This window comes from Toxotes jaculatrix, chromosome 8 (genome assembly GCF_017976425.1).
Source record: "Toxotes jaculatrix isolate fToxJac2 chromosome 8, fToxJac2.pri, whole genome shotgun sequence".
Classification (NCBI taxonomy): domain Eukaryota; kingdom Metazoa; phylum Chordata; class Actinopteri; family Toxotidae; genus Toxotes; species Toxotes jaculatrix.
In genome coordinates, this window is record NC_054401.1 from 6,246,995 (window position 1) to 6,265,477 (window position 18,483).

General features: G+C 40.2%; 1 protein-coding gene across 2 annotated transcripts; it reads right to left on the reverse strand.

Moving 5' to 3' along the window:
- Positions 1–10,972: 10,972 nt before the first annotated feature.
- LOC121185358 (free fatty acid receptor 2) lies at positions 10,973–13,642 on the reverse strand. Of its 2 annotated transcripts, none has more exons than XM_041043402.1 (2): positions 13,586–13,642; positions 10,973–12,932 (listed from the first exon to the last, which is right to left on the reverse strand). In XM_041043402.1, the coding sequence occupies exon 2, from the start codon at positions 12,675–12,677 to the stop codon at positions 11,658–11,660; it is 1,020 nt and encodes a 339-aa protein (XP_040899336.1). In that variant the 5' UTR covers positions 12,678–12,932; positions 13,586–13,642; the 3' UTR covers positions 10,973–11,657. The 2 variants fall into 2 exon arrangements, with proteins under 2 accessions (XP_040899336.1, XP_040899337.1); XM_041043403.1 differs by having other exon boundaries at positions 10,973–12,929; positions 13,586–13,634.
- Between the last annotated feature and the right edge of the window lie 4,841 nt (positions 13,643–18,483).

Here is an 18,483-nt window from a genome sequence, read left to right on the forward strand (position 1 = left end):
TTTCCCAGGGGAAGGAGTACCACACAATATTTATGGTTGCACTATGTAATATGAATAGCATTAACATAGCCTTGATCACAAACACAGTCTGGCCTACTTCAAGTATATAAATAACACCCCAACTGGGGTTCAGTGAGTTTACAGTGATATAAACAAGACGTTTGCTTGGACCCTAATTACATTCGACGCACCCTGATGAGAAAGTGTTGATTGGCTCCTGCAGCTGAAGGTTATGATGATCTGTTTACAGAATCTTTGCTAATAAGGTTCCACGAAAGTGTTGTTTAAAGCTCACAAAAGTAGCACGTATTGCCAGTTTACAGTACATAGCATTGTATTGCACTTTATAGTTGCACTTTTTTTTTTAAATTCAATTAACCGTGTTACACATGTGATAGCTGGAAAAGGAGGTAAATTTATATAGCTGTAAATGATAAAAGAAAAGGAAATTAAGCTTCTTTTTATTTTGTTAACATATCAGTGCAATGTTATGAAATGGATATTAGGAACAGGGATTGTAAAATACTTTGAAATACATTTAACAGTTTTGGATCACTGTGCCTTTGCTGAGAAGAGACAAGTAATTACGTTCTTTAGGGTGTAAGGACAGATACCGCACATCGTTCCTGAACTGTTGCAGTGAGACAGTAAAATAATTATGGTGCTTTAAAGGCAAGACTGTAGAATAGCAAAAGAAGTGCAGCCCTGGAGAAGGTCTGAATGTACCTCTTTCTTCATTTTATATGTGGCAGCAGACTCAGGCTGTTGCCTCTCCTACAACCTCTTTGCTACGTAGAACAGATCCCTGACACACCTTCAATACAGAGTGCAATGGTTAATCAATACATTCGACTGAATGGCTTTGGAATAGAGCAATTTCTCCCAGGCCTGCCTTACCAGGTCCCTAGAAGCTGAATTGATCAAGTGTCTATAGACCCGCCTTAGAACAGTGAGCATAATTCATCATGCCTGATACAAGACACCCCTAATTGCACATCGATTTTAAGCCCTTCTCTGAAACTATTTGGGCATGCTGTAATGTCAGCTCAGTAAACTGTGTGTTCAGAGCTATGGTTCAGATCCAGGGAATGAAGAATTAATCTTTTTTTTTTTTCAACCCAGGCTGGTATTTGTTGTTTGTTTTGCTTCATAATATGGTGTTAACCAACATGCTCCCTGGGCTTTTACACTATATGTGCAATTTGTTTGGTGCTGTAGTGTTACACCGTATTTCATTAGTAACGACAGAGATGTAACTTGATCTTTTTGCAGTTGTGAATGTCAGCAGCTATTGATACCGTGTATCTAGAGGCTTATGTCTGGATATAAAATACACAAAGATAAGGTGCAAGCATGCAACACACAGCGAAAAATTATATGTAAGAGATAATAATTCAATAACATGAGAAACTGCCAATGTTGCAAAGTCCAGAGTCAGTATACCAAAAGGATATGCTACACAGAGTGACTATTATATATGAATGATTATCATGGCTCTAAATCCCCTGCTCACGTCCTTTACAGCAAAGCATGCCTAATTCCCATATATTATCCTAATTATCCATTGTTTACCAACTATCTACAGCCTCATTCAGTTCTCATGGGCAAAGTCAATGTTGCAAGTCTATTAAGGCCCAGTACTTTTCCATTACCACAGCTAATGAGTATATTAGTATACAGCATGCTAGAGAGGATTGTGACGAGGAAAGTCTCAATAACTGTGAACACAAGTACACATCAGGTGTTTGAAGTGATGTCAGATTTGTTCATCAAGGAGTCACCTGATAGTTGGAAGATAGATAGATAGATAGATAGATAGATAGATAGATAGATAGATAGATAGATAGATAGATAGATAGATAGATAGATAGATAATTAGATAATTAGATAATTAGATAATAGATAATTTAGAATTTTAGTGTTGTGTTTTGTGTTTTTAATTAGTTGGAAATAGTTAAATAGATTCCTTGTGCATATCATTCAGTTCAGGTGTTCTGTATATATTTAAAACCTCAGCTTGCTGCAAAGATGTTGGGCCACAGAGCCACCGGCCTCGCCCTCTTCCTCACTGCAACCACAGATGGCGTCTTGTCAATCACTCACCTCTCTAAGAACAAGACCGTCTGGCTAATTAACAGCACGCTGTACTTCACCAGTTGAACAACAGCAACATTCGCGCGGACCATGCAACACAATGGCGGCATCTCGCCCACCATGTCTCCCCTAGTCATTAAGTCGCCCACCTCACATCTCCAGCATAGAAAGAGTCCCATTACTTGGCCTCTCTGAATCACCAGCCCACGTCTGGCATTTTCCCTGTCAATCAAACCAGGGGGTAAATATTGGTTGTGGTGCTGAGAACTGACAGGGGAAACTTGGATTTCTTTCACAAGTGACAGCACCAACTGGTGTTTTTGTGCTGATTTGTATTGCAGTTATGAGACAGTAGGGATGCCGGGCTGCGGTGAAGTCACCGTTGCAGGCTGCAAGTGTCTTATTACTGTGTGAGGTGCGTTGGAAGCTGGGATACATGGCAGGATGTATGCTAGGGGATGGTCATGTGCTGTGCTCCTCAAGTGGGCAATAACAGTGAACAGACTGCTGGAACTCTCTGTGCAGAGTAATGGAAATTTTCTAATTTGGAAACTAATAACAAATTTTACCAGAAGAGAACCCATCATGTATAATTGAGGGAATGAGTTGGCTTAGGTTAGTGTTGAATGTGGAACCCATCTCCCTCTCTCTTTCTCTCTCTCTCTCTCACTTTCTCTCGCCCCTTCTTTTCTACTTGCTCACACACACACACACACACACACACACACACACACACACACACACACACACACACACACACACACACACACACACACTTAGTTTCCTTCATGCTTCCTGTCCTCTCTTTCTTTTTGTGTGGAGATATCTTGTAAAAAGTTCTGCTCTCCCACCCCTTAGTACTCCGGGTTTGCCCACTCTGCCATTGCTGATATAAATGGTGTGCATGTATGTATGTGTCCCTATGAGTGTGTATGCCCTTGCGTCTATGTGCAAATGTGTACTGAGCTCCACAGTGGTCATAAGTAATTCAAGGGGTGTCTCATATCAGCATTTAACAGTATGTGTACATCTGTATCCTCTGATCTGCAGAGGGCATCAGTCAGAACACAGACCTGAATTACAGGCGTTTGTCAAGATCTCATCAATGTAAACCCACAAGACAGAAAAAAACAACGAAAGGAACAAAACATTTGTCTTCCACGCTGACAGATGTTCAGTGTTGTGAAGCGATGATTGTACTTTTTGATTCATTTAGTTGCTGAACTTGTCCTCTTTGTCTTTTATTTCGGAGTGTGTCTCCTTTTTTTTTTTCAAAATCCATCAAGTGGAGTTTAAAATAATATCAAATGGAGGGAGACAAAAAAATAAAAATCAGTTTTGTTTTTAACAGAGCTCACTGTGTGTGGTTTGTTGCTGGAAGCGGGGCTCTCTGTTGGCCTCTGTGGTTAGACAGAAGGTGGGGTCAGGCCAGTTGCTTCAGCTTGATTTTTGCTTCCTGCTGAGTAAAGAGTCTCAGCTTTTGTTGTGTTTGCAGGTTTGTCTCAGGGTTTTAGGGTTAGGTTTTTATGTTTATTTTCTTTATTAAAATGTCTGAATGTTTGGTTTGATGAGACACAGTCAGAATAAATGGCTCATATTAAAATACTTGCCAACCAATTATGTAAATGTTATTAGTTGGTGATAACTTCATAATGGAAATGATCTAGTCATCACATTCTGGACTAGTGTGTCAGGGTCCATTTTCATTAAAACAGGCTGTTTTCATGTTGTCATTGTTAATTTCTACATTGGGTTGTATCTAGAAATTAGAGACACAGGAGGACACTCTCCACTTGTCCCTCTCTTGTCATTGACAAACATCTGTGTCTCCTCATCTTCAACTTCCACACACCTGCACATATTTAGCCATTAATTATCAAACTGATAATAGCTTTAGGGAGCTAATTCACTAGAATAATTTATGATAACAACAACATGTTACTGTTATTCCCTTTGTTTAAATCTGTCCAGAGGGAGTGACTTCATTTAACGAGAAAGTTGCAATCTATTTGAATTAGTGTGAAATAATATAAATAACAACAGTTTCTGTAAAATAAGAAGGAAATCGGAAATAAGAGTGTTAGATATTTAAAGGTGCAAACTTTGTACGGACACTTTAGGTGTCCTAGAGATTCAGTAACACTTGATTTTGCATCAGCCCGTGCAGGTATTTGAAATGTGCCATTAGATAAGGATGGTACATAATAGAAGTGGGTCTTCTCATTAGATATGTGGATATCCTTTATCCTCTGTCGCTGTTTTCAAAATTCTTTGTCATCTTTAAGTCACTGCATTGTAGGTTTTTACAGAGTTGATTCTCTGTGGTTTTACAAGTGGCGAGTTTTAGGCAGACTTTTTTCCTCAAGTTGAACTTTTTTAAACTTGTGTTTCTTGCTTTGATGATGATGATTACACCTAGCATCACAAGTTTTCTCCACCCCCAGAGGACTCAGATCTGAATTCATTATACTCTAGCTCATTAGGAAACTCAGGAAATTCATATTTACAGCTATTGCACAAGGAAAACCCAAAAAGCCAAAATCAAAACAAGAGTTTTGGAATATATCAACACATTCAGTAATGTGCTGCAAATCCTCTAAACAAGAAAAAAATGTGTTACATCTTGTAAACAAACTCAAAAAATGCTTATTACTTTTACTTGTATCAAGGTTTCTTTATGCTTTTCAGTAATAATTAATTAATAAGCACTTGTTCAGTCATCAGTCAACTGCCTGTAAATACAAACCTTCAGTGGCCAAAGACTTTTTCCAAAAACATTTTATTAATTCCTCCAAAACATAAAACCTAACAAATCAGATTTTCTACATGATTTAAAGAGCCTCAGCTGTACTGTAGAGGGAAACAGTAACCTGTAGAAAACCTGTACAGTGATGGCAGCAGAACTTGCTTATTGTTGCACTGCGGTTTCAGTCAGCGTGCAGAAGCACTGCCTATTTGTTTGCCAAGACACTGACACATGTAGTTTTTTCAACCCGACAGTCTCTGAGATTCAGGTTTCTGTTGAAGCATGACCTATTAATGAACCGTAACCTCTAACCATAGAGTGCAACGACAAAACAAGCTGACACCATCAGATTTTAAAGCATAGCAAGCTTCAGACTTAAGAGTGCCTGAGAAATTATTTCTCCGCTCAAGCTTGGAGTGGAAAACGACAGCAGCATGGCAAAACTGCCTCACCTGTGTTTGCTTCTTTTGTTGGCAGGCCAAGCATCAGGTCAGTCTGAACATAAGTCAGTCATGTCAGAAAATGTCTTGTCTTTGTATAAACTGTCACCCAAGATTCAATTAGTAGCATTTAACAACATCTGTTAAGCTTATCTTTGCTCTAATTTATATAAGTATTCAATTCATGCGTTTGATGTCACATTTTGGAATGAAGTAACACATATTTTTAAATACATATATGTTTATTATAATTCCTTAAAATGCACTGCCTGTGACAACAATCAATGTTTCTGCAATGAGGCACAACAGAGAGCGAGTAACATTACTGCCAAGGATGAAAAAGTGATTGAATTAGTCTTGCCTCTGCTCTCCCTCTAATGAATAACAGTAAATGGTAGAGAGATGCAACCTGTTTTTCGACCATCATTTTTGTGTTTGCTGATCTTCTTTGTCATCTGCCCTCCAACTGCGAGCGACCGAGTCTTATCTGCTCTTATCTGTTTCATCATCACACTTAATAATCACTTCATCACACTTAGCTAGACAAGCAGTCACTACAATCAAACAGCTATTCTAAAGCTGTTAAAATCTTTTATACACAAGTGTGTCTGCACCAGTCTTGGTTGAAAAAAAAAGAATTTTGAAAATAGCATTTGTTGTTAGGTGAAGTTTATCACATTGGGAGCTACTCAATGAGTGTTTGGTGCATTGTAAAATTGGACTAAATTGAGTTTTCTGTCTGGTCGTCTTTGCCCGGCAAATTTTGCTCCCAGCTGTCACCCAGGCATATTAAACACGTTTGTATTTGTAGTTGACCTGCAAGTCTGCTCTACACTTTTTAAAAGTTCCTTGTATGACACATTGTATTAATGGCTCTGTCTTTAACCCTGACAGTGACCCCAGAGGGACTGAGGGTTAGACAGTATCCTTCCTCTCTCAGTGTGATGCGAGGTGAAACGGCAACCCTGTCCTGTCATTTCAAAGTTGAATCCCTCAAGCATGGGGTTCAGTGGTTCAAAATGAAGCCGGAAAAGCAGCTCATCCCGAAGTCATCCAGGCAGATCGTTTTGGAGAAGAATCAAATCTCCTCCCTGGTGATTACTGAGGTAGCGCTGGAGGATTCTGGGTGGTATTACTGCGAGGTGAACGTCCTGCAGAAAGACCCAGAGTGGGGCAACGGCACTGAGCTGGTCGTCTTGGGTGAGAAACAAATAGCTGGCTTCAGAAACGAACATGCCTGTAATTCATTAGAGTCGCTGTGTTTGGGTGATGTTGCCATGCTGGTAATTATGTCTCATTTGTATCTTTTGTGCACTGGAGCCACAGTGTTTAGTGTAAGGCAGTGCGATACAAGCGCCAGTGTGGACCATGCATCACCATAAAAGAAAAGGCCAGGCCCAATATATAAAGATTCAAGTCATGTGAAATTCCCTCGGAGTTCATCTTTTTGCCTGAGCAGTTTCATGACAGATCTAGAAATAATCACCCTGGCACCATGCGCAGTGCCTCGTATCGATCTTGCCCAGGGAATTGAAACTCACCAGAAAACAAGGCAGGGAGGGATAGCTAAATTATTATGTGGAAATCCTCCATGCGGAAGAAAAGCTTCTTTTTGATTTTCCTTGGATGCAATGTTGCCTTCACTAAATAACAGTTAACATGTTTGCATGTTTCTTTCACTTTTTATTCTTGTTTATTTGTTTTATTCCAGATTTATTCTGTTTTCCATCTATTTTAATTCTTTTTCATCAATTATTTTATGCTAATTACTTTTTTATTTGTTGTAGTCAAAGTTTCTTGTGTGTTGTTGTGCCCTTACATCCTGCAGGGCTTTTAGTTTGTCATATATTGTGTAATTTTTCTTTGTTTCTCAGAATGCTCTGCTGATTCATTGATTTTGTGCAGCATGCATATACACTGCAATTCGTGCATTTTTACCCTTTCACTTTTGTTTTAGATGGCTGCATTATGACTAACACCACCACGCTACTCTTGTTATATTTTTGTCCTATTTTCCCTTGCTGTATGATTATTTGCAGCTGCAATGAGTGGGTTTCACAATGTGAATCTCATCTGATGTATTTGCTTTGTTCCTTACACTTCCTCCACTACTAGCACCACCTTCTGCCCCCAAAATATACCTCCAGATTCCCCCAGACCCACAGACTGGTCAGTGGGCTCTCCTCTGTCTCACCGGGGGATTCCACCCCAGCAAGCTCACCCTCACTTGGACCTACCAGAGCACAGCGGCTGATATCGATCACCTGTCAGTCACCAATTGCACCCTTCCCGCTGTCAGCCCTCACGGTAACCTGTCTGAACACCTGGCCGATGGAGCCCTGCTGTCCTCAGATTGGTTGGTGAGCTCCATGCCACTGCGCCAGCCAAAGTGTTTCCAGTTGATGGATAACCACAGCCAGGAGGTGTACCTCTTCAGTGTGTTTTCTCTCCCACTGAAACAGTCTTTGGACACAGGGATCACCTTCACCTGTGGAGTCCAGGACCACCCTGCTATGACCACCGCTCTGACTGCCTCCTTCACTTGGGGTAAGGGAGATAAGGGAGAATCAATTCAGAGCCACTAGTTGTAGAATTATTTTTTACCTGTTTAATTCCCCATTTGGAAGTTTTCTATCAGTGTGTTCCTCAACATGAAAAAATGTATGTTATGCCCATCACTTTCAATTATTTCAACTCTGTTTCTGAGAAATTGTGTTTATTCCTCTGTCAGTTTGATGTGACAGATGGCTATAAATATTACGGTACCCACTGTTTGTTATGGAGTAAAAGCCTGTCAGAGGTATGAATCACTGCTGCAGCAAATTTAGAGCACATGTCACTGCGATTTGGACAAGAACAAAAAAGTACTGCACTCACTTGCTAACATTCAGTAGCCTGATTTAAACTGCTGAATGCATTATCAGATTTCTACAAAGTGTACCCGTGACTGCTGAACTATTTCTTGGAAGTTAATTTTCTCACTAAATCTGCAATAATAGATTTTATGGCCACTTCTAAACGCAGCACTGACATATTAGACATATTATCACTTTGAAAAGTTTATATGGTAAGCTTGTTTGCAGCAGTTGCTAATCTATACTTAGAGCAGTCATGATTCTGGCCACCTGGTAAATGTAAGTATAATATTCACTCTCCTTTTAGCTCAGGTTTGGGGGTAAAAATGTGGCTGTTTAGGTGGTAAATGCTCGACTGTGTTTACTAGTTGCTAAGTTTATCTGTCTGTTGTTGGACCGGCAGTGTTGGTTTATCAAAGTTCCTGCTAAAAACAGCAGTGCGCTGTGAGCGTGGTGAGGCTGAGGCTGAGCAGCTTTTATATTAATTTACAGGCTTGCATCTTTGACCTTTTTATTAAAAAAAACAAAAAAACAAAACCCAAACAGATATTATCTAATTTAGTTGCTCAAATCTCATACTGACGATTCAACCAGGATATTTTATTGCCCGTCCAAGTCTTGGAAGTGCTCCAACTGTTAGTCACCTAACGTTATGCAGAAAATGAACTGGATTTTCACTTCTGGAGTCCTGGATCCCCCAAACAACCCCCTTCTACATTTCTAGTCCAAAGAAATAACACAGCCTGCACTGTTACAGAGTTCAGGCATGACACGGCCTCACACAGCACAAGGCGCTTGCTCAGTGTTTGCCCTACTTGACTGTTAATGTGGGTCAGACATCGATCATTCCAAGGCAACAGATTGCCTGCAATACTGCATACTTGAACAAATTAATGATTTTTCCAATCAATGTTTAAACACCTCTCCTCCCAGGGAGGAGGTGAACGTCCATCAGCCAAAGCCAGTTCAACCTTCCTGATTTAATTCTGTCGTGCTCAATAACATGATAAGTCAGTGTTAATCAGTGTTGTCCTGTGTTTTGTTTTTTTTTCCTCTATTTACCAGATGCCTCCCCTAACGAGCTGATGCTACACTTGAATGTTCTCAAGTTGTGTTTCCTCTCTGCAGTGACCATTGTGTTTTTATTGGAGGGTGAGTGAATACATTTCTTCAAAGAATTAAGAATTATGGAAGTTGTAATTTTAAAAAAAAAGAAAGAAAAAAACTATGTAAAATTTATATGATCTCGCTCTCCACAGCAATCAAACATTTCTGTGTGGAAGGAAAATGATGTCTGCCACGTGAGTACAATATTTTCCTCTGCCTTTGGCAAACACATCATTTACACACACAGGGCTGTTTTTCTAATTGCCTTATCCCTGTAACCTATCACACATTGTCAGGAAAAAGTCAACACTGACGCAACAACCAATTATTGTCTTCCAGGAAACATAAAATGAAATAGAAGAGAAAACAAACAAAAAAAAGGACCGCCGGATGTTCGGTACGACTCATCTTAGCAGACCAACCTTTGACAAACAACATCACACAAGTTCAAGTCCAGAGTCATCACAGAAAATTAATCCTGAATTAACAGTTAATTCTGAGCAATGAGAAGTTGTGTACAGTTTCCTCTCTCTCATGTTTTATGCTTGAAAGTGTCTCCCAGCTTCAAGCCACATGCCGTACATTCAGTTTTGCTTTCACACACTGTATATCCTCTGAACACTGATGCATCGCTGATTCCTTTCTTCACATCAAAGCTATTTATCTTTGTAACCCTTTACCACTGTGACGTGCTGACTAGCATGTTTCTGGATTTGCTCATTGTCCCAGTGGCTGGTAGCCTGCACATCTTAGTCATTCACTCTGGTCTGTGTGTCAAAATGAATGCTTCATGCATGATCCACCTGTCAAACAGATACAGTGATCAGCTCAACCTCCGCGCAGGCCTAATCCTCACAAAACAGGATTACAGTCGATGCCAGCGCTTGCTTGTGTGATAGTATTGTTTGTTTGCAGTGTGTGGGGTGAGATCTTGATTCACGTGCTGGAGGAAGTTCATTTTAAATTTAGCCCTGTCTACACTGCCAGGAGCACCAAATAAGCAACTGCTAGTAAGAATGGTCATTAAATTTAGAGCAAGACAATGTATCTGCGGTACAACCAGATTAGCCATGTCAAAAACAAGCTTTTTTTCCTGCTCAATAAATTTGCTATTGCTCAGCCTTAATCCTTATTTTTTTATTCTAAACTACTTTTATATATGTTATTATACTGTATATGAAAAGGTATACAACATGACTGATTAAATGTTCATGTGGTGAATTGGATATCTACATGCAACGTTCACATTCACCACTCACTCTTACAAAAACAAATTCGCCCTTCTCTTTCCTCTCTCTTTCCTTTTTCATGCACGCACACACACACACACACACACACACACACACACACACACACACAAACACAATCACCTTGTACCTGGCTACTGCCCATACAAAACCATCAATTAGTCATAAATTAAGTAAATGTATTGTTACATGATTTGCTTGTATGGTTTGTCTTTATGTCTCTTCCTCTATGGACACACAGAATCCATTCTTACCTGACTGGCACCATTACAAAAGAATCCATGAGTCATAAATTATGTAAAATATATGTTTATATGATTTGCATTTGTGTTTCTGTATTTTGGCTCATGTAATTACAACACCTGTCATCTAGCTTTCAAATATATTACATGCATTCATGCATACATTCATACATGTATGCTATTTTAGTACCACACATGGTTTAAATATGGTCATGTATATCATTTGACACACACAACAAAGTGCCTCTAATCACAATATGATATAAATTTATCTGCTTGAGAATGTCCATAATCATGTAAGACAAAATACAAAGTACACAAATATCCATATAAAAAGCAAAGTGCATATTAGCTACATATTACAGATATTTACAGAGCCCTATCAGTTTCAACATGCTTGAATCATCTTTCAGATCTCACACCACAGTTCTCTGTTTTTTCTCAGAATAGCTGACGCATAATGCGCAAGTTATTTTAAACAGTTGACATGTACATGGTTAAAGCTAGAAGGAAATTGGTCAGAGATGACACCCAAAGCTGTTGCTTAGAAATGCATTTTCATTGTCTTTACCCACAGAGCTTCGCAACACTTTACTGCATTTGATAAAGTTTGCTACATTCTGTGATTGATAAAGAGACATTTTTCATTTGAATGTGACAGTTCAAAGTAGCTTGTCTCTGTGGGTTCAAAGATTACACTGCATAAAAACTGCTGTGTACTGCTCAGACAGACAGAAGGTTTCCTCTTTGGTCATGTTTCCAAACAGGAGGTTCAACAGAGTCAAACAGACTCGCTGCACTGTTTACAGTATGCCAATTCATTTTCTCACGTGTAAAAACATAAACATGGCATTAATTTCCTGCTTCCAGGGATGTAAAAAAACAAATTAGTGAATGCAGCTGCCCATTGCTCCCTTTCAGTCAGCTCAGATAGTATTGGTCTCCTCTTGTTTGTGTTCCTTATCTTTTGCAGTCTTGCTAATTCCCCACCCCAAGCCCCGGAACATGTGACAAGACATGCACCTGTTTAGGTGAATTTTAACCGCTTCCACCACACTACCCACACTCCCTCTTACAGCAGAGGAGGAGAAGTAGAAAATAAGAGGGTCTAGACAAGCGTTGAAGGTGCTGCACAGCAGGGCCTTGTCTCTCCAGTCAGGGCTTTTCCATGTAATAAAACCCACAATGTGCGAGACATTGTAGGGGCCAAAACATAAAGCAAAAACTAGCAGTGTTCCTAAAGCCATGCCAATGGCCCGGAGGCGCCGGCGCCGGTCAATGTGCTGCAGCTTAGAGAGAATCCTGATGAAATTGATGTAGCAGAAACTGCAAATCAGGAAAGGGATGCAGAAAAGTACCACACAGAGCTCCAAACGTACGGGCAGGAGGACATTCAACTGAGCCTCTGTGAAATTCGCATAACACACTTCCTTATTTTTGTAACCATTGCCAAAGCTGCTTGAGGCATTGTGGCCTAAGGTGTTATTCGGGTCTTCAGAGCCGATTAAGGGCACAATGAACACAATGCTCAGGTGGACAATGGAGAAAATCCAGAAGAAGATGCTGGCAGCAACGGCGTACACAGGTCTCCTCCTCATGGAGTGCTGGATGGGGAAAGCCACACCCAGGTAGCGCTCTATGCTGACCGCAGTGAGGAAGAAGGTGCTGTTGTAGATGGTCATGTAAAAGATGAAGCCAGACAGCGGGCAGAGGACGTAGGGCATGTCCCACAACATGTTGTTCATCACTTCCTGCATCTTAAAGGGCAGGAAGAGGAGGAAGAGGAGGTCAGAGATGGTCAGGTTGAGGAGCAGGATGTCAATCGGTGTGGGTTTCTGCCTCACTTTCTTGCAGAAAGTGTAAAAGGCAAGGATGTTGGCCGGGAAGCCCAGCACAAAGGTAATGATGTAGACAGACAGACACAGTCCAGTGTGACACTCCTGCATGGTGGCCCCAGTGTAAGTCAGTTAGTCAGTCAGGGATCGAGATGTGTCACATTATGTCCTTGACTCTGGGGGGGGAGGGGGGAGTTGAATACACTGCAGCAGAGGGATGTTTGATCTGTCAGGCAGTCAGAACCACAGGAGACGAAGGCTTCTTATTGGGTCAGCTGCCTGGAACAAACCCGGCGAGACAGCGTGGTTTTCCTGTCCCCACCGATAAACCAACGCTCATCGTTTCCTCGGGGGCATTGAGCTCTGCTGATAAGAGAGAATGGAAAGAGATTACCACACTGCACACCACAGTATTTCAACCTATTGCCCATTTGACACTTGGTTTTAGAGAGCACTGCTATACTTTTTATACATTAAATTTTAGCCTGCAAGCTGAAAGACCACAGCAAGAAGCCAAAGATAAACTCTAATTCTTTTTTCTTTTTTTTTTTTAAATATTCCTTCTTAATTTATCTCCATGTCCCTACTTCAGAGTTTATTGTGGAGCTGAATTATCTCTTAATGAGGAGCCAGTGTTTTGGTCTGGCACATGGTTTTGTATATAAACCGTAATACTGTGTTATTGCTTCCTCCGTGCTGTAAATACAGGACAATGATGCTTTTATCATTAACTCCAAGCCCCTGTTCTTAGTATATGCACAAATACTGGACATGTTGTGAAAGTGATGACCCTCATAAACATAATGACTTAACTACACCAGGGAAAAGACCGTCTCAGAGCTTCAGCTGGCACGGCTTCACTACACTTTCGTCATCAAAACAATGTCTATATCTAATTCCTGCATCTTATTTTAAAGGAAATTCAAACTTAAGCAAAAGGAAAATTGTAGAATCTTTGAAATAAATACTATGTTCCTTTTCTTTTCAAGGAATCATTTTAAGAAAGGTTAGTATCTTACCCCTTCTCTAATGAGCTGCATCACACAAAAGTGAACGTCTGTGACCACAGCTCGACTCTTATAGTCTGGTGACAAAGCCGGGGGAAATTTTGTGACGAAACCACAGAAGCGTCTCCAACTTAAGCAATTTGAAAACTTCCTCCTTGTCTATCGTGGTGGTTTGTAATAATACTGCAGTAGTATTTTTGAAAATTAAACTATCTTGAGGAAAGGAATAATTGTTGCTTACCTTATTCCTACACGGTGTGTTTCTTGGCACACCCACGTGTGGTAATTGCTCAACTGTTTTATTTGATCTCCTCTATTCACCAGCCTTCAGCTCCTACCTGCTGTCGCCTGGCACGTCCCCCTATTTACATGATAATCTAAACATCCAGCGCAGATAATAGAAATTATTAGGGAGATACTACTGCAATTTATCACCCACACTCGCCAAACACCGTTTCCCTGGTAACAACTGGCCCTTTTGCAGTATGAGTGGTGCAGACGGTCTCTGCAATCCCGTGTGATCGTAGGTTATTAAATCACATTTAGTTATCCATGCTCAGTGCTTCTTCAAGGACCCTCTTTATCGTGATAGGGAGGGAAAATGTATTTGACAGAAGAGATGACCTGTTGTCAGAGTGGTCCCTCCCTTCACAACATGTGGTGAGGGCAGCAGGGCCAGCTATATGGTTGTCCAAACAGAGGCTTGTTGTTTGGATAGCTAGACACTGCACACAATAATAAAAAAAACCATGACTGACTTGTGGTTTATTTAGAGAAGACTGATGAGGCTTTGTATTGTGAGATAACTCTATATTCTCCAGCCCACCGCAGCAGAAACCCACCCAGAGATGTAAGAAGTCAGTGGCCCTTTTTGCATTTACCGGCTAACATCACAACAACAGGGTCAAGTTTCTCTTGAACAGGTAAAACGTGACGCTCAGGTAGTTGTGGTTAGTTTCAAAATGTAAGAGAAATGAGCTCTTGAAGTAATAATGACTCTGAGGTGTACAAAGGATCCTTTTGATGTTGCTTAATGTATGTAAATCACTCTGAGGCACTTTCACTCTAGCTTAGTTCTTAAACACTTGATTCCCATGTGCGAGTTTTGGATATTTTGTAACCGTGTGACCTAACTCCTTATTAGATATTCGTCCCCTTTAACATGTGGGTCCCTTCTTGCCCCTGCTATTGATCTTATTTAAAAACCTTCTTTGAATTTCTTGCATGCTCCTTCACTCCAGACAAGCCACCAAAGGGAAAATGTTTGAGTTTCAGGCACTGTGCTCCTGTCTGAAATCTTCCCATTTGTATTCCACACATAAATTTCACACGATCACATTGTATTATGCAAGCTGGAGTGTTCCACAGTGAGAGCTGGTTTTACAGAATGACATCAGGGAATTTCTAAGACACTGTCTGAGCACAAACTTTAATGTAACGCTTGGTAATATTTCATCACTGCAGGACAACCTGCTTGAGTAATTAGCCAGAGACAGTCCCCCCTCTTGGCAAGAAACAGAAGAAAATCTAAAGAGAAATATAGACAGGGATCCATTATACATTCACATTTCATATTTTATTTTTTCTTATCTTCTAAGACTATATCAGAGGCTTAATATTATTTTTCACATTAGTATATTACAGTTGTCTCCATAACCACAGAACTGAATGTGTGAATATGAAGCGTGGAAGGTTGGATCATTGTACATTTCCTCATTTAGTTAATAGCTTTAACTCAAAGGATTATTGTTATTATTGTAAGCAGGAAGAGGAGGAATCCTGTAACCAGGATTTGTGAAATACTGAAGTTCTCCCACCACCAAACCCAGACCAATTTGGATTTTCATATTTCATATTTTCATATTGTAAGTTACCGTTCTGTGAAATTATAACTGTTCAGTTGTATTTTCTGTACATTTTGTTCAATGAAGGACTATTTGTAATTTTAAATCTGTGCTACCAGAGATGAAATTCTAGTGGGGAAATACTGAATATGCAGTACGCTCCACAAAGTGGAAGCCGCAAGCTAGAAATATTTGTTTGTCTGTTTGGTTTGGTTTCTTTTTTTTTTTTTTGGTTGTTGTTGTTTTACACCAGGACAGCAAATTTCATTCAAGTGAAAAAACTGATTCATTTTTCAACAGTAAATTTGTGACAGTTCTGGAAAGCACAGACACATGACGTATCATCAGACCTGGAATGAATCAACAGTTTTTGTGTTTTTGTGATTTGGAGGACTTGTTGAGTAACAATGATGTATTTAGCAAAGAATTTGTGAAATGCTGTGTAGCAGTTGTGGTAGCAGTAGCAGTAGTAATGGTAGAAATAGTTGTGGTAGCAGTAGCAGTAGTAGTCATAGGGCACTGCAGGGGGGGCACTGATGCTTGTGATAATAAATATGGCTGATTCATTCTTTCAGGTGTGTTGTGTGTGCTTCTAAATGTACAAAATAAACAAAGCTGGAGGTTCCAGGCAGGTGCTGCAGGTATGTGTGTAAAAGGGAAATGAGGGATTTTCCCAGCAGCATTGGACAGTTGTTGTTGCCGTGTGAAAACAGGCTGTGAATGGCAGGAGCAGACCCACAGCCCTGAGGTGTTTTTCAGAGCTCAGGGACGCTTGCAGTGTAATCAGACAGAGCTGTTGCAACACGATGATATTTGTGACAGAGCACACAAAATAGAACAAGGACATGGCTCGGATGCACAGCGTTGAAGTACAGAGAGAAGTCTGCGGAATAGCAGTCTGTGTGGTTACTGAAGCAGCAGGAATAGAGTCATACATTATAAAAACGAGCAACAGAAAGATTTACTGGTATATCAATGAAACAGGATCCAGATTTCAGAAACCAAATGGAGATTTCTCCCTCCACAGCAAAATCTCTGCAAAAACATCAGAGGTTGTTTTTTAGTTTTAGTTTTGCGTTGTTTTTTCAAATGTTTTTGACAAAATCAGTATTTTATTTTACCAAAACAGATACAGTTTATGGTTCTCATTGAGAATTGTTTTTTTTTAATCTTATGTATTCCAGAGGCTAAATAGAGGGAAAGGATGAGCAATAATGCTTAATGGAGCCGTTAATTATAAATGAATTACTTTAGTGAGGATGTTAATAGAGTGTTTCAGTGTCCCATGGAGTCTCTGAATATTTTACCAATAATAAAATGTTTGGAAAAGAAGCAAGTTACTTTCCCGTTAATTAATAAGAAACTAATAGTAATTATTAACTGAAAAATGTTGGATGTAAGAGTTAATGTCAGCCTTCGGAAACCTGTTCGATTCCCCACTGGGAACCACCTTGCCATGATATTGTCCAGAAAATAAACTGACCATCACTGTGGATCAGCATGTGCCACTTTGAAGTTCAATGGCTGTTATGAACAAAGTGTCAAGAGCCCCTGTGTTTTTAAAGAGCGCAAACATGGGCAGCGTAGACGAGAGCTGCTCCGTATACTGTCAACAACCTTTTGAAGAGCAGTTGAGGAGAAAGAGGAGGTTGGAAATGACCGAGTGGTGGAATATAGTGGACGTGACTGTGTGCATCACCTTCTTGATTTACTGTAAATGGTGTGAATACGAGTAAACCTTCAGTTTCCTCAGGTCTTGTGTGAAAGAGGAAGTAACTAAAAAAAAAAAACCGAAGTTTCTCGAGGTAACCAACCTCATTTGCAATACCGCATGCGTCTCTGTCGCTCTTTCTTTCAGAAGAACCAAACACAGAACCTCAGTTTTAAACTTTCATCATCTGCTTCTCCTTTCTGCTCCTGTGCTACAATATGAGCTGTTAGTGGTGCAAGAAATTCTCAGGTCCTTTAGTTCCTGAAGTTTATGGTAATTTGATCATGTAGAAGCTTGTCCTTAGTTACTGTCCACCAAAGGTTATACAGAATCTTTAACTTGTCTTGTCTCGACACTGATTTAAATTGAAGTCCAATGGGTTGTAACGATTACACTGTGCTGTTGACAACCGACTGTACAAAATTCACACCATTTTCATCTTGCTGCCTGATACTGTTAATTTGTCCGACTTCACAGTTTATCTGACAAACATCTTGAGTGATAGACTCAGCTGCCTCTCCAGTGAATTTGCTTTGGTCCAGATCAGAAGAGACAGTGTTGTCTCACAAAGGACTGTGCACAGCCTCAACAGGGTTAGGTGCAGTGTATTTGAAACGAATGGTTAGTTGTGTTTCATCGAGTAGATATCTCAACAATGACAAGATTGCGGCTTTGTGCTTTACGGACTTGAGGGTCCAAGAAGCCTCCGTGCTAATCCCTCTGTTAATACCCACAGCGTAAGCTTCCTTATATTTGTGTCAGGGGGAAAAAAAAAATAACAACATAATTCTTCCATCCTGACAGAAGAGTTCAGTGGCTGCTAAGCCACCATATTGCTATTTGAAGGGAGACTTTGCTTCCAACATAGCCGTACATTTGGCTGGCAGCCTTATCAAGTATGACCTGAATCCAGAGAACAACTGCTGGAGGATGGAAATCTGTGAGAAAAATACACAACAAAAGCCATGGAGGGAAATTAGATTTTCAGCCCCTGGCGGCCCACCCATACAAATTAATCAGTTTTACAATTATCATATCAGTTCCTTTTACACATAAACACCATAAGGAAATTTTCCTGTAGTCCCATTTCAGAGTGATGTGCAGATTACTCCCTTTGCCAACATGTGCAATTAATGTTTCAGTCAACAACATGTGGTGATACAGTCCTCTGTGAAAGTCTTGTAAACACAGAAACCAAGATTAAGTTTCTGTGTAACTTTAAAGCTTATGATCAATGTCCACTTTTTTTTCAAACTTCTCCCACTACTGGGAACTGGGCCAAGTCAAACACCTGTACAATGGATCCAGTCGTGGGTGTTTATTGGGTTATCTGGTGTTTCCGGGGACTCACAAAG

Coding starts and splice junctions, on each gene's coding strand:
- LOC121185358 (XM_041043402.1), bottom strand. CDS start 12,677: ATGCAGGAGTGTCACACTGGACTGTGTCTGTCTGTCTACATCATTACC.